Source organism: Spermophilus citellus, assembly GCF_964194105.1.
Source record: "Spermophilus citellus genome assembly, chromosome: 5".
NCBI lineage: Eukaryota > Metazoa > Chordata > Mammalia > Rodentia > Sciuridae > Spermophilus > Spermophilus citellus.
In genome coordinates, this window is record NC_138186.1 from 105,538,773 (window position 1) to 105,556,031 (window position 17,259).

The 17,259-nt window shown below is 34.0% G+C and overlaps 1 protein-coding gene across 1 annotated transcript in view; it reads right to left on the minus strand.

The window, feature by feature from the left end:
- The window catches only part of MMS22L (MMS22 like, DNA repair protein), a 127,374-nt gene that overhangs the window by 16,880 nt on the left and 93,235 nt on the right, over nucleotides 1-17,259 (minus strand). Inside the window, exons 15-20 of the mRNA XM_081295429.1 lie at nucleotides 17,034-17,227; nucleotides 12,331-12,481; nucleotides 11,276-11,427; nucleotides 10,135-10,277; nucleotides 5,659-5,818; nucleotides 270-439 (exon numbers count right to left, since the gene is read on the minus strand). Coding sequence (XP_081151555.1) covers nucleotides 270-439; nucleotides 5,659-5,818; nucleotides 10,135-10,277; nucleotides 11,276-11,427; nucleotides 12,331-12,481; nucleotides 17,034-17,227 — 970 coding nt within the window. The remainder of the gene's footprint in view (nucleotides 1-269; nucleotides 440-5,658; nucleotides 5,819-10,134; nucleotides 10,278-11,275; nucleotides 11,428-12,330; nucleotides 12,482-17,033; nucleotides 17,228-17,259) is intronic.

Here is a 17,259-nt window from a genome sequence, read left to right on the forward strand (position 1 = left end):
AGGAAAATATTGAACACACTACTGTTAAGGGACTGTGCCAGTTTGACACCCTCTCAACCTCAAGCTTCTTGAGGTTGAGAACTTGCCTTTCTAATCTCTTTTTCTTTAGCTCTGAAAACAAAGAAGTTTAAAACTTGTTCAGTGCTTGTGTCACAGTTACACATGTACCTTGAGATTACAATGTCCGGTTTTTAAATCCGCATTTGGTAAATTATGTTTTAAGACAAAGTTTTCCCTTTTATTACTTTAAACAGCCACTGCTTATATACCTGGAGATATAAAGGAAGACTCTTCTGAATTGCAGTCAGCATGGGTGCAGGTAATTCCTTCTCTTGCTGTAATACTGTATGTGGCAGCAGTAAACAATCTATGATCCGAAATAGCAATTTCTGGGCTTTAGAGGTGGCAAAAATTTGAGCCCATGATTTAACAAGAATTCCTAATAGAGAAGAGAAACAACAGCAGTTATGGTTGTCTCCTAACTACAGCATTTATTATTCCATGAAAAAAAATTATGTTTAAAATATAAATAGGTGGGGCTGGGGATGTGGCTCAAGCGGTAGCGCGCTCGCCTGGCATGCGTGCGGCCCGGGTTCGATCCTCAGCACCACATACCAACAAAGATGTTGTGTCCGCCGAGAACTAAAAAAATATTAAAAATTCTCTCTCTCTCTCACTCTCTCTCCTCTCTCACTCTCTCTTAAAAAAAAAAAAATATATATATATATATATATAAATAGGTAGTAGGAAGAATCATCCTGGGAGTCAAAAGATATAGTTTAAGCCTGTATTTCACTGAGATAAATTTCTCTCAGACTTCTGGGTTGGGAAAAACAAATATATGAGCAACTGGCATTCATATATTCTGCTTTACATTCATATATTCTTATATTCTTCTATTTCTTTATATTTTTATCTTTTATATAACTTTATAGGCTGCCTCAATCTAGTTCTCAAGGAGAGGTTTAACTAAATTTAATTATTAAAATAGGAAAAGTAGAAGTTGTAACACCTTGGAGCAATCATTTAGGCTCCTTAAACTTCAGTTTTTACACCTTTCACTTATTTATCATAAAAAAACACACACACACAAAATTTTGAATCTGGAATAAAAGAAAGAGACTTGATTTCCTTGATGCTAGGAGTCCATCAACTATAATATGTGACGAGAGTAAAACTTAACAAATGAATACGCTTTTTTTATATAGTATGTAATAGATACATAATTCTCACTGGGGTATATTATTGCTATTGAAGCCTCATTTATTGAAAACCAAATTTAAAAAGAGATTAAGTGCTTGTTCCAACAGTAGAGTGGTAAAACTACTACATAAACTTTTACATTTCATTCTACCTTAGAAAGCAAAAAAGATGATAACATTCAAAGTAATTTCCATCAAACAGAAACTTTAAAATTCAAACTCAGAAGGAGAACACACCTGCTTAAAGAAGAGTATATTGATGTTAAAAAAAAAACAACCAATAATCACTTCTAAGAAGAACAAACAGCAACATTAATCATCTGTTGTAAAAGGAAGTACAATAATCAATCATAAAGAAACACAGTGTTCACTTAGCAATATTTTAAATAATGCTAGCTTGCTCCTCATTTTTTAGTGGGTAGAAAATTTGAGTCTGACAGCAATATAAGAAGAACTCCAAAACCCAATTTGAGTCAAATGTATGAAAGATGATATATCATGAGCTATGTAATGTTTTAAATAATCAATAAAAAAAAGAAGAACTCACATTCTAACTAACATTAATATATCCATAAAGCAACTGTCATCATAACCAACATTTGAAATGATTCACATCATTCAGGTGTCATAAAGATATTACTTAAAAAGAATAGATACGGACCAACCAAAAACACATCATCTACCTTTGTATTTCATCTTCTGCAGTGAAAGACCTTAGTTTTTATGAGGCCACAAAAGGGAAAAGTTAATACATTTGATTCCTACTTCTTAAATTTCAGCTGATAATATCTGTACATATGTGATATTAAAAATGCAAACAAGAATGATGAGGGAAAACTTAAGTCAAAAACATTGGGAACAGGGTTAGGGCTGTAGCTCAGTGGCAGAGCACTGGCCATGTGTGAGGCACTGGATTCGATCCTGAGCACTATATAAAAGAAATAAACAAATAAAGGTATTCTGCCTATTTACAACTACAGAACAACAACAACAACAACTTTGGGAACAGTTTAAATACATAGTAGGTTTATTAAAAACAAAACAGAACAAAAACAAGTCTTTTTCCTGGCTATAAAGAAATACTATATACTAATACTAAGACAATCTCCCTGTCTAAAGATAACCACTATAAAAAAGTTCTTTTATATATACTTACTTTCTACTTTAAAAGTATTGGAATCATTATAACACATATTTAAAAATCTATTTATACTTAAAAGCAATCTTTCTTATTTAAAAACAATAAATACTAATAGATTTATAAATTTATTAAATTCAAGAAATATTTAGCATCTGCTATTACCTACACTGGAGAAATTTTCAAACCAGCATATTTTAAATTCCCAATACAGTATGTGATGCATACTCCATAAATATTCTTTTTCTTTTCTTTTTCAAAATACGAAATGAGGGAAATAAAAATTTCAGAAGTTATGGCTACTACTCTGAATAAGATTAAAAATTACTACACATTTTTTGTTAGAGTCTGTAAACAAGTCAGGATGGCGCCTGGCATTTTGCCAGAGAAATGTTAGAGTCCGTAAACAAGTCTGGATGGCGCCTGGCAAAACGCCAGAGGGAGTGGTTTATGAATAATGCCAGCGAGCCATTAAGTGTGGAGATTCCTTATTGGTTGACTGCTGTATCTAGTTTATGTTAATTAAGATAAGCTGTGTGGAATGTATAAATACCTCTGTTGTCCTACAATAAACGGCTCCTACACCTGCTGTATCAATCTACACAAGTTGCTCGTCACCCCCCTCCCCACCCCCACCCCCGGTTATTTTGCTGCAGCCGGACAGTGGCAGATGGTGGCCCATTACGGGGAGCCCCGGACACTTGGGGGTAAGTGACGGAAAAAAAAAAAAAAAAAAAGCTGCCCGTCCATACATAGGATGGGAGCAAATCTGCTCGTCCCTAGGCAGATAGGGCGAGAGGAAAAATGGCCATTTTGAGAAAATGGAGAAGATTGATACAGTATGTTTGTGTCTTGTCTCAATGTATTGTATTGTCTTTGTGACGAAAATATGGAAGGGGTGTTAAGTAAATTACTAAGGGAAGGAGGCACCCCAATGGAACCAAGAGCAGTTAGGGCATGTGTTGATAAGAGCCCAGGAACTCTAGTCAGAAAGAAAAAGAAAGTTCAGAAGAAGAAGGATTATCAGGAAAAAAGTTGCAGCAAAAGGCTATTACTGAATACTTTTCGTTACCGGAGGGTGCGTGAGTTGTTGCGAAACAAGTCAGGATGGCGCCTGACAAATGTTAGAGTCTGTAAACAAGTCTGGATGGCGCCTGGCATTTTGCCAGAGGGAGTGGTTTATGAAGTAACTCCAGCGAGCCATTAAGTGTGGAGATTCCTTATTGGTTGACTGCTGTATCGAGTTTTTGTTAATTAAGATAAGCTTTGTGGAATGTATATATACTGCTCCTGTCCTACAATAAATGGCTCCTACTCCTGCTATATCAATCTACACAAGTTTCTCGTCACCCCCCGGTTATTTTGCTGCAACCGGACTGCAGCAATTTTTAACAATTGAAAAGGTATAAAAAATGCCATAAGATTAAAAACAAATGAAGTGCAGTCAGGGAGACTAAGTCTACCTGGGAATGTGGGAAAAGCAGAGACAATTGGGCTGGGCACTGAAAGTTCATGGGTAGAACTTCAACCACAAAAACAAAAGGGCAAAATGGCCAAAGAAATGAGGGTGATCTAAATGAAAGGCAAGGAAACAGAAAGTATGAGATGTGAAGAATGAGAAAACAAACTTAAACCACAACAAAACTGGAACAAACACAACCCTGTCTCCCCCTGTACACACTAAAAAAAAAAAAAAAAGGAAAGGGAAGTTGAGGATATTACTGATGGATCAACTCTGCCTTTTCACAAATTATTAGACTACAATCAAGATCCCAGATGTTACTCCTTAACATGGAGTATGGTTTTACAAATAGCATGTGTCTTCTAGTAGCAGCCTTATAAGTGATTAACTCTCCTTTCCTCAACTGGTTTTGGTAGCCCAACCCAACACGCTTTCAAACTTTCCTATGTTTATATTTGCTTTTCTCCACTTTATTCTAAACCTTCTACATAAAGAAAACAGCGTTATCTGTTCCTTACTTATTTTTTTCTTTCTTTCTTTTGCAGTGCTGGGTATTGAACCCAGAACTTCACACATGCTAGGCAAGCACTCTACCATTGAGCTACATCCCCAGCCCTACCTGTTCCTAATTTCTAATGAATAAATGGGTAACACCATAGTTGTATATTCTATTCCCTGTTTTTGAGATATCTACACAAAAAGAAAAAATATAAACCTATTTGCCACTAATCCCCCCACCCCAAAAAACCCAAGGTTGCAGAACAAAGAAGGCCTTCAAGAAAATTCTTCATAAGTAAAATTCTGCCCCAGGTCTACATATCACAAATCCAATGTCATTTTGTAGTTTCTGATAAGACCATCATATATTCTGGAATATAAAGACATAACTCTGTAATCATACACTTAGCTTGGCAAAAAGCTAAATCTGGAAACATCATGAAACTTTTTTAAGAGACTAATATAAGCCTAAATGCTAAAATGCTAATCTAGATTTTCCTATGTAATATTTATAATAAATTTATAATAAATATTCTAAAATTAAGATGTCTGAATTGCTACCATTGCTTTCACTACATTGCACATCATCCATATTTACACATTTTTCACATTCTCCTTTATCTTTCACAACAAAGATAAAAGGTTTGAGACAGCCTAAATCAGGTTTATTTATACATTCACAAGATTAAAGGGAATAGATATAAGGTTTTGGCCACAGAGAAATAAAAAAACTAAAAAACTTAAATTCTATATAAGAACTTCTAAGGAAATCTTTTTCATGTACCTTTATCCAGTTCCTATTTTTGGTTAGCAACATGGTTTTAGTGAACAAAGATATTCAAATTACTGAATTCCTAAAGAAAGATGAACTCCATTGTTCTAGAACAGGCAGAGAAAAAGATTTCTTTTTGAAAAGGGAAAACACAATATTGTGAGAAACAAAATTTGAAGCATAAATACCTTAATGCTCATATTAAACCTCCTGACCTCGTTCATACAGAGTAGACCATAAAAATAAAGGAAGTGGGGTTTTCTGATGTTTTAAATTCTAATGAAGTACAGGTAAGCATTAACAAAAGCTCTATTTTAGTTATTCACGTATTCACAACGTAACTTACAGCAAACTACTGCTAACTGTTTTGGTATATTTTCTGTATTGATCACAATTAATTTTAATATTAACACAAACATAACAAACACAAGACCAACATGAGTTATTTTAAGCTAAATCACTGTATTTCAGATTATTATGACTTTATGGAGAATAAGTGATTTCACCAGTATATTTCTGTCCACCCTGATACTATAGGCTCAACATAAGGAAATGATAGTAGGAAAATAATGTCAAGAATACATACCCATCATCCCATAAGTGAGCTGCAGCCCTGCACTGGAAATTTTTTTTCCCAAATAGGGTTTTATGTATTTTAATACTTCACCAAGGTATTCTAAGGACTTTGTGACCATAGCAGACTTATCAGAAAGTGTCTGGAGATTCCTGTAAGTTGCACCAACAGCCTAAAATAAAGGAAAACAATATTTAACTTTACAGGTTTTATACAATAGGGACTTAATTCCCTTACCCCATACATACATACCCAATACAGTTAGGCCTTCACCCTTAACTTTCAAATAATGATTCACAGCAATTAAATTTCACATGAAAAGAACTAAATCTTGCTTTTTATAATTAAAATATAGGTTACAGGAAGAATAAAAAAAAATCAATTCACCAATAATTATTTATAGGAGGTTTCACTCAGCAAAGTATCACTGGGGAAAAAAAAAACACCCACAAAACTGGTGTATAAGAATGTTGTAATGAAATCACATCAAGACTACCAAACAATGAAGCTCATCAAATGTATGTGACTGAGGACTCAAAAATCTCCAAATTCCTACAAGGAAAGCCTATTAGTAATGTTACCATATCCCAACAACTAAAACCTGTATAAAGTTCAGCTTTATGATAGAAATAGACGTCCCTCTACCTCCCAGAATTTTCTTTATGAGTCTGCTAATTTAATAATAAATAACAGTAAGGAGGGAAGAAGAGGAAGGGAAATAAGAGAATAACATCAGGAAGGTGGGAATAAGTAAGTAAAGCCACAGAAGAAATAAGAGAAGCTATTGGATTAGAAAGTTTGAAGAAATTAGTAGTTTTAAAATCATTTTTGGAAACTTAGAGTGGATTTCAATGACCTAAACTAGACCACAAATAGCACCAATACACATAGTTAGGGGATCTCCCCAGCCTTGTCAGCTGCTCCAGTTGCTCTTAGTAGACATGAGGAAGGAGAGAAAGCTGGATTTACTGCACTGACCTAAGGTTGAAAGTTTGTAGGTTTGACCAAAAGACAAAAGACTACAATTGTGAAGGTACTATTAAAAGTAGTTGAAGTAAGTCTCCAAGGAGGCTAATTAAGGTGGATGGGGGAGGAAGGGCAAACTTGAAAGGATGCTGTAGTTGGAAAAAATGGCAGAAGGTCATAAAAGGGAGTGGAAGGTCACTTATGACATGGAGGGATGGGAGTAACATTTCAGTAAAAATTATTTTCCAAAACAAATTAATGAGAAGAGTAGTAGTTCTTAAACATTTGTGCAAATCTCTTTACTGTCCAGCTTAATAGAAGTAGGCTTTATTTCTTATTTCCTTCTATATGTGATTCTTATGATCTGTTACAGAATAAAGAGAATCTTGCCTCACAAGTACATATAGGTGGAAGTAGTATTTTGACAAATTTTTCAAATAACTGTGGAAATTTCTCTTTGCTATTAGACCAAAACTTAACAAGTGGTATTTTTTGGAGGCCAGTCAAAATGAACTATGGAACTAAAGAGTCTGAGGAATCTAAAATGATGTCATAAAATGATGTCAGTGGACACTTCCTACATTAAGAGATCTTGGCATATCTTGTACTTAGAATAGATCTTTTACCCTTGAATGCTTGTTAAAAAGCTTGCACTGGTCATTTGGAAAATTCTGACTCCTTGAGTCACACAGCTTCCTGATGTTGACACATTTCATTATTGATATTGGCAAAAAAATCATATGCATTAATACCAACACCATTCTCATAAAAAAAGTCATTAAGTATCAAGAAGCCCTCAAGCTCACAATGACAAATACAAGCTTTCCAAAATTCTAATTTTCTTGAAAGCTCAAATTATATTATTAGCAACAGATATTGTCAGTTGTTTTCTTTGAAGTGATGGGCTGGCTTACTTCATTCATTTTTGAAAAAAATGTCTGCCAAATACCCAAGTCTGAATAACCACATTTTGTCAGTTGTTCTTTCAAGATAAAAGCAATCAGCTCAGCTTGCAACTCAAATAATTACACAAGTCTTTTCATTTAGACAACCACATTGCTTTGGCATGCAGCAAAAGTGCTTTAAGTGCACTTTGCATTGTCATTCACAGAATATTAAAAGAATATGTACTCAGGGTCAAGATTTAATAAAATTAATAATTTTATTTCTTCATTAAGGATATTCTTAAGTGAACTGACTGTTTTTCCTGAGTATATAAAAGTGTAAATTATCATGGCTACTAATATAATCTTAGGACACAGTACTGACTCATGCTAAAGCTTTTGCGTGATTTGTGCTATGTCAATATTGTTTTGAGCTCTAGAACCTCTTGACAACGTATCAGTAACTCCCAGGAGCCTATCAACCATACTTTTGAACTTTAGTACACCCAAGGAATCTCAATTTTTTTTTTTATGTTTAGCTCTAATCTCCCCAGACTAAAAGACATGCATTTCTTAGTACATTGACTATGACAACTTATATCATTTCTGTATAGAAAAGAATTCACACTGCAGGCCAAATGCTGATATCCTTAAAAAGTCAGGTAGGGCCTTGGGCCTTTAGAGTTTTAGGGAAGCTGCTCACTATTCCCTGATAAGAATGGCTCACTGTGCCAAAAAAAAATCTGTACAAATAACATTGCTATGTCAAATGCCCATTTTCCTTTTGTACATCTGGAATTCTGAAAGTGCAAGGCAAAGCAGGTGCTTGTAACTAATTCCCAATAAATAAAAACCATGGACAGTGAATTGCTAATGACCTTCCCTGATAGTGAATATTTCATGTCGCATCACTACTCCTTGCTGAAGAATTAAACATACCCTGTGTCTCTCCTTCAATGAGAAAAGACACTTCGAAATTATGCCTGGTTTCTTTAGACTTCACTGCCATGTACCTTGTCCCTTTGTTGTTTGTGCTTTATATGCTTTCTTTGTAACAGGTCATGGCTGTAAGTACAACTATATTCTGAGTTCCAGTCTCTCACAACTCCCCTAGTGAATCACAGAACCTGCAGATAATCTTTGAGACACTTGACAGAACTCTAAACTAAACAAGTCGCAAAGTGAACTTCTTGCCTACTTACCCTTGAACCTAAATCATGAAGTTCCTATTTCTCCTTAAGGTATCATATCACTTTTCTGGTTACACACAGTATTTATTTCATATCCATTTAATCTTCAATTCTTTCCAAACTCTACTAGTTTCTGGCTGATAACTCCCACACCTTTAAATATATTATTGTTTCTAATTTTCATATAAAAGTCATTTAATCAAATCAGACCTACTTAAAAATCTTCCTACTCTTCGCAGGATAAACTATAAACATCTTATTAAAATGCTCTGATATTCTTTACCTACTAATTGATCTATCAACAAACTGACACTAAGCATATAAGACCTTGCATCATTTTAAACTCTATATATGTCTTATGGTCTCTGACAAGTGAAAGTTCTTCTGGTTTTTTAAATTTCTAACATACCTTAGGTAATACTTTGCAGCACCTAGCTAAAAACTATCATTTGTTTAATGATAAAAGAAAAATTAACTTGGGCTAAATTATATTTAGGAAGACTAAATTTAAAGTATAATACAACTCACTGGTAGGACAGCACAACAGAATGCTTCACTTCCTTTTCTGATCCAGTAGGGTTCCAAGCAAACAATAGGTATTTATTTAATCGTGGGTTGAGCCTCAGTTAACAACTAAATGAAGTGCCCAACAGAAATGTATATTTTGCATCTGCATGTTCAATTACTAAATGTTGTTAGTGTTTATACAATATTTTTAATTTTCTTACAATTGTACTTTAAATTAAAACTTATGGAAGAATTAACATTTATGTAAAAAGCTTATTGGTTGTAATTATTTTCAGTGTAGTTAATGCCAACCACTCTGTAGAAAATAATCACTCTACTTTTACTGTGAACTGCTTATAAAAGACACTAATTTAAACACATTAATGACCTCAACTGGACTTAGAAAACAAGCATTATCACACAAGATATATTCTTTTAAAATTAATAATTTAAAATTTAAATGGGACTCTTTATTATTTAGAAAAACCAAACCACATGGATTAGACTTTAAAACCCCAATCATACTACATATGAAATAGCTAGTATACTAAGGCTTACAGTGTTTGTCATAGGGCAGTAAATACTCAGCTAGAACTATAATGAACCCTGTACAAGTAATTTTAGTTTGCAAGTGCCCAAGAACATTACTATCCAGCAATTTCAGTAATAAGACATTCTTAAAATTTTGGGTGGCCTTAGAGTAAAACTTTTATGTAGTACTCTTTAGTTTTATTATTCTTCATTAAATGTAAATTTTCTGCTGTCCTACAAGTGATTTGTACTATACTTTAGATTCAATTTTCTTCCTCCAGAATTTTATAATAGCAGGCAACTGATAATATAATTCAATTTTTTAAAAATTAAATTTATAGAAAAATTTTAAGAACACTGATCAGTACAGTACAATTAGTAACACAATTATACTAATAAATGAAAAATACCTCAAGGAATTGAACAAGTGCTTTTTTGGGGTCTTCTGGGATGGGTAAATATCCAACTTGTGCCTTTGAGAAAATATCCTTTACTTCTGAGAGTTTAAATAGCAACCTTGTCAATTCAGCCAACTGTTCCACATAATCTTTTTCTGTAAATAAAATCACATATTTATTATATAAAGATATATAATAAAGTTTTCAATATGCTGAATATATGTATATATGTGAGTGCAGGGGATATAACTCCTTGTTTATGACATGCTTTTTTTAAAATTCAAATTTCCATAAAATTAAAGAGTAAAAGTTTTTCTCACTTATGAACAACTTAGCCCAAAAGTCATTCATGTAAAGCCAACTGATATAGTAAGATATCAGAGAAAATTTAAAGCCTTTTTTCAGGGCAGCCCTGCTACAAATGGTTGGAAAAAACAATTGAGGAAAAGGTGTGTTCTACAGAAATAAAACTGTATGAAATATTTTTTAAAAAGTAACCAGAGTCACTCAATGACTAATAATAAAGCAGAAGAAAGGCAAAATATCTAATAAAAATAGAACAGAATTATTCACAATTGGATATTTTTCTTTTTGGGTACTCACAGTGTGATATCTGGTAATACTTCAAATTTCCACGTTTTTGTGTGATAAATTTTTTCAGAGTAAAAGAAAATAGCTTGTCACCTGAGGAACAAGTTTTTGTTCTTGGCTTCCAAGGAAACAAGTTCTTTTATCTTGATAGCAGGGGAATTTGTCATATGTAGTCCAAAAAAAAAAAGTGTGTGTGTGTGTGTATACACACACACATCAAGAAAAAGAAGCAGGGTGCAAAAGGAAAGAATAAATTTCTGCTTATATATACACTTAATTATAAACATACTTTGTATATTTTCTATTAATTTATGTAATAATCTTGGGCTGGGGTTGTGGCTCAGTGGTAGAGTGCTTGCTTGCCTCACATATGTGAGGCACTGGGTTTGATCCTCAGCACCACATAAAAATAAATAAACAAAATAAAGATATTGTGTCCATTTATAACTAAAAAATAAAAAAGATATTTTTAAAAAGTTATGTAATAATCTAGAGAGCAAACAGCTTTACATAGATACACCCTCCATGCCTCACCAAATAAATGCATACACCACTCACTTACCAACTGCCTGCTCAGAAATTGCATCAGTAAACAAATCATCAGGTCCAGAGAGATTTTTTATATACATTTGCAAAACACAACGGATCCATGATCTTATAGTTGAGGATTGAAAGGATACACAGCCTGAATGAGAAAGTGCTTCACACAGGGTGCTATAAAGGCAAGTTAACGCATATTAAAACAACAAGAACAAAAATGGCAATATATTCCCTGAGTATAGACAGCAAGTAAAGAAATGCAATCTAACATCTCCCATGAACACACTTGGTCTCACTCATCTTTCAGATAAATACACTAACACAGACAGGCATTGCTGAAAATGAATACTACAGATAATAATACTATACTCAAAAAGAAATGCTAGATAAATTTGTGTTGTCATGTGTAATGTTCTAATTTTAAACTTTCCTTTTTCCATTGATGTTATAATAAGCCAAGGAAGCACATGGGTGAAATGGGAAAAGCAAGGGGCTTATATCTAGATAGGTGAGATGATAATGAAGGAAGCAGAAGCAGCAAGTAGAAGAAACAAAAAACAAAACAAAAAAACATCAAAGTGGCCTTTGGAATAATTAAGCAGAGAAGAGCTCATGACCATATGAGGAATGGGTAAAAAAAATTACAGACAAAACATATGTATATGATTGTCTCCTGACAAGTTCCACCCCTATCCTCTTCCCTGTTCCTTGGTTCCACAGGTTCAAAGATTACCTCACATGGGATTCGAAAGCAATATCTCCAAGAAATTTTAAAAGTAATCCTTGTCATGAAGCCAAAGACCTGGCTAATCTGTTCATAAGAATGGGGATGGTATACAGAGTTTTGAAAGGGCTTAACATTAACAAAAAGAAAAAAAAAAAGCAACCCACAAAACACAAGCTAGCTTTCCTACAATGACTATTGTAAAATGTTGGTATATCTGAAAGCAAAAAAATCTTCCAAATGAGAATATATGTGGAAAAGATAATTTTTCATTTTAGATAATTCTTACCTTACCAGTGCACTGATCTATTAGGGATTACATTAATAAGTATGACTGAAATAAGGACACATACCTATTTTGTAGTAAATGACTTAAATATTTTGCTACAACTTGGGGGCAGATGATATCATCCCAACCATAAAGTTGAATTATTGATATTACTGGCTGAGGCTGAAGATCTGACGGAGCAGTACTTGGCATGTCCGCTGCCAACAAAGTAAAATCTAGATTTAAAATGAAAGAAACTAAGGTGAGAAAAAATTTTAAATTTCCCCTCACCCAATTTATTTAATAGTGATAAAAATACCAAATAATAAAATGTCATATCTAGAAATGTAGAACAAGCAAAAAGTTAAAACTGAACTAAATTCATGTTGTCAAAGAAATTTCTAATAGCATCATCTAGATCTTCAAGAAAGGATCGAGAAGCATCTCTTTCTTATCATTGTGGATCTGTACTGGATTCTTTAACTCAAGCTGGAGGTTTCCGCTTGTATGTCACCATCGAATCAAAGATACATAAAAAATATTTCTAGCATTTACTCTTTTATAATTAAGCTAATTTATTTGTTACTTATCACAGTGAGCAGTTCACTCTTACCTTAGAACACAAAATTTTCCTTAATAGTAATCTCTATAATCAATCACACCCCACCTTCTTCAGAACCCAAAGATCTAGGAGCCAAAATTCTTTAATTTAATTATGTTACACAAATAACACTTCACTTTGTGATTTACTGGGAACCCCATCAACTCAATTTGTACTACACTGATTTATGCTTGTCAATCAATTGTTTATGAAACACTGCTGTCTATGTAGCTTTCTTCAAATGTGGTTTATTCTCCCATACCCCTAACACTTGACCTACAGATGAGGTGAGTTTAATTCTTGATCCACATTGCTGTTTCTAGATCAATGTCCCTTTCTCCTTCCCAAAACTCCTACCTTTGAATGTCATATATATCACCAGATGGTAACAGCCACTAATTCTTCTAACTCTTTTATAGTCACCTGCACTCTCCTAGTTTACCCCTCTTCCATGCCGAGCTGAGTAGACTGTCATTCATTATTATTCTCTCCAACAACAACCTTACCATTGATGTTTTTTCCCCTAGTATCTTGGCCCTTCATTTCTTGGCACTCCTCTCCTCCAAAGAATATTCCTCCATTCTACTTTAGACAGTCCCATGGTGATCACAGAAACCTTGGCATTACCATTAACCACAATCTTTCTATAATTTTACTTTCAAGTGCTATACCTTTTGATACCAAATTTGCTTTAGTCTAGGACCCTAAATCCAACAATTCTTTGATTACATCAGGGCCTATAATCTACTGCACCCACAACTCTTTCCCTGCCTTCCTTGTGTTCATGTCTTCCCTTCCCTTTTTAGGGTATTTCCCATTACTACACTCATTTATGTATGCCACCAACTCCCTTGAACTTTTCTTGATTCACTGTACTTGCCTAGGGGGGAAAAAAGTTATCTGTTTAATTCCACTTCTTGGCCTCCTCCTCATAAGTACCTGCACTAGCATAAATGAGAACAATAATGCTGATGAATATGATTAGAGACTTCATGTGGGGGCCCAACCCCAGCCAGCAGTCCAACATTTCCCTAGTCCATTCAGGCTTCTATTCTCCTAGGCAACTATCACATATCTTCCCCTTCCTCTTTTCTTTAACAGCCAGCAACTCCTCCCTCTAGATCCTCACTTATTTACTACTTCACAGAGAAATGAGAAACATCATACCAGTACTACCACAACTCCTACCACATTCACCCTGCTGCCTCCATCAGGGCCCATTTACTCTCCCTTCTCCTCTTCTACTATAAATGAACTAAGGCCAAGTTCCTCTGTGGGGTCCCTTCTTCTCTCGACACCAAAACAAAAGTGACATTTTTGCACCATCCAATTTTCATTTACTATGGAACATTCTTGTAAGTATTAAATACACTGAAATTTCTTCCACCTTACTTAAAAACAAAAACAAACCCTTCTCTTTGACTCTACTGCTCTCTCTAATTCATTCCCATTTTTCTTAAATGGTGATATTTAAAAGATTTATCTATATTTGTAGTTTGTTATTCTTTTTACATTTTCTCTTAATTCATCTTTAATCCATTGAGTATCCGCTACACACAAATTGCTCTTCAAGGTCACAAATGTCTTCCTTCTTGTAAAATCCAATGACCAATTTCAGGGCTCATCTTGCTTGATTCATCAGCAGCATCTGAGATGCTGTTGATTATTTCCCCCTCCCAGTTTCCAAACACTATACTTTCTTTTTTTTTTTTTTTCTTTTTACATGCACTCCTTTTTGTTCTCCCTTCCTATTTCTCCGTATCTTAATTTCAGTGTAGAAATATGCTATGGCTCAGGCTTCAAACTTTCACCCATACTTAGACTACTGGTGATCTCCTCCAACATCATGGCTTAAAAGACTGTCTATAAATGGGACAGTTTCCAAATTTAAACTTTCATCTTAAACTTCTTCCCTAAACCCTAGGCTTATTATCTAAGATTCCATTTTAAATGTCTATTTAGGTTTTAATAGATATTTAAAACATTGTATCCAAAAATTTTTTTAAAAATCTTAATTTTCTCTCAAAATATATATTTCTGTCATCATCTTTCTCATCTCAGCAAGTGGCTATAGTTACCTTTAACTTCTTTTATTAACTGGTTACCTTGCTTGATCCACTTAGTAAATTCAAAATACTTTCTCTACCTTCAGATGAGAAATCTGACCATTTCTCACCAACTCTACTGCTAACACCTTAGTCCAAGCTGATCATTTCTGGGTTATTGCAATAGTGCCTTAACTGGCCTCCCAACTTCTCCCCTTGCTCCCTTTGTCCAGTGTCAACTTGCTAGCTTGAAGGATCATACTGTTTGTCTGCTCAGAACTTACCAACAGCTTCTAATCTCAAAGTAAGAGCAAAAGTCACTATAGTAATTTAATGAGACAAAATGCAACCAGCTTGCTCATATCACTGTGTTCTCTCACCCCTTTCATACTCCATATGAACCTTTATTGCTTCCCTATAGTTTTTCTCTCAGCTCTGGACTTCTACAGACCATGATCTTTCACTTCCTTCAGGTGTTTGCTCAAATGTTACTCAGGACTTACTGACAAGTCTATTTAAAATTATAAGCTGGGAGCAGTGGTTCACACCTGTAATCCCAATGGCTCAGAAGGCTGAGGCAGGAGGACTGCAAGTTCAAAGACAGCCTCAGCAACTTAGCAAAGCACTGAGTAACTTAGCAAGATCCTGTCTCAAAATCAAAAACTAAAAGGGGTGGGATGTGGCTAAGTGGATAAATGCCCCTGGGTTCAACCCCCAGTACCACTCACTCACTCACTCAATCAATAAAATCACAACCTGCCTCTGGCCTTACCCATTCCCTTCTGTATTTCTGTTTCTTTTCACAGGATTTATCACAATCTCACAAATTACACATTTAAGAAATTCATTCTCTTTAGCTCAATTTCCCACTAAGACTATAACCTTTATGAGATAGTCTTGTTCTCCCTGACCCCCCCTTGATAAGTTCCCAATGCTTATAAAAGTGGGTATATATAGTGCTTTTTAAATGAAGGAATGATTTTCTCCTAAATGGTGAGTGTTTATTTCAAACCAAAACCAAACCCACACATTTTTCTTTGTATATACATACTATTTATTTTCAGAACCTAAGATAGCACTGACTTAATAAATGAAATCCATTTTTGTTGACTAAGTGGCAGCTAGCATGACAAATTTAAGAAAGCTAAGTTATATCAGCTATTAATAATGGCTGTGATTAACCTGATTGAATACCAATATATATTTTCACTGATATTACAGTAGTTGGAAACCACTGCCCTGTCATAATTCTTTAATCTATAATTGTAAAATCTTAATTATGAAAATGCTACCAGAATTCCAGATCTTTCAAATTTATAACATTCAGTCTTTCATGTAGTTGCTTTTAACTCAGTTTCTTCATCCATACCAGGGTAACGTAAATGTTGGCTTACATCTTAGGCTTTAGAAAATACTATATTAAATACATAAAATACCTATAGTTACCTTTAATACATGTAACAACTACACTGATTTGTCTATTCCATTAATTTTTAATATAGTTTGGGCAAAATACATATTTGAGAAGGATAATGATCTCTTATTTTAAGACAACTGGATATATGCAAATATTTGCAAAATTTTGCCTATGATTCCATATGAATCAGACTTCTCTAAATCCTAAGGACTATGCTTAGACCAATAATCAAATCAAGTATAAATTACAACCTAAAATAGAGGCAGTAAAAGTCAGAATGATAATATTCTATATATTTAATGTCACTCTTATCTCATCTTCTTGGTGTTGAAGTGGTATTCATTCTGTATTCTTTACTCTTTACACAAATTAGTCTTAGAGGTAGATATCTGCTCACACAATTTGAAAATAAGTTATTCAAATTAGATATAATCAAATGACACTTTACTTTCCAAATATTACATGTACGAGCAAAGTTTGTGTACATTGTTTTTTTAAGATTGAAAATTACTTATTTTTAGCAAATATAATTAATTTAATTTTTTAATAATAAATAAGCTAGTGGGTCCTAATTTAAAAATATATAATTCATTTCATCTTTCTGGCTGTCAAAATATTTATTACACTGTTATAAAGCAAGTTTGTTACCAAGAAAATAGAGGGAAATACTGACAAAGAGTTTGCAAAAAGAGAAAGTAATTAACGAATTAACAATTAATGCTGACCTGCAGCTGCATCTGCAAGTTGTGAGGGAGGCACAATCTGTGCCATTCTCTGACTCTTCAAAAATGAAAAGAAATGTTTCCACAGTGCACCAGCAATTGCAGCAAGGTGGCGCTCTTTAGCCAATAATGAAGACTGCACAATTAGGTCTACATTTTCCCTTTGAAGTTCCTGGCACAATTGTTGATGAATACTCCTAAAAAGAAATAAAAATATAGTTAACAACCA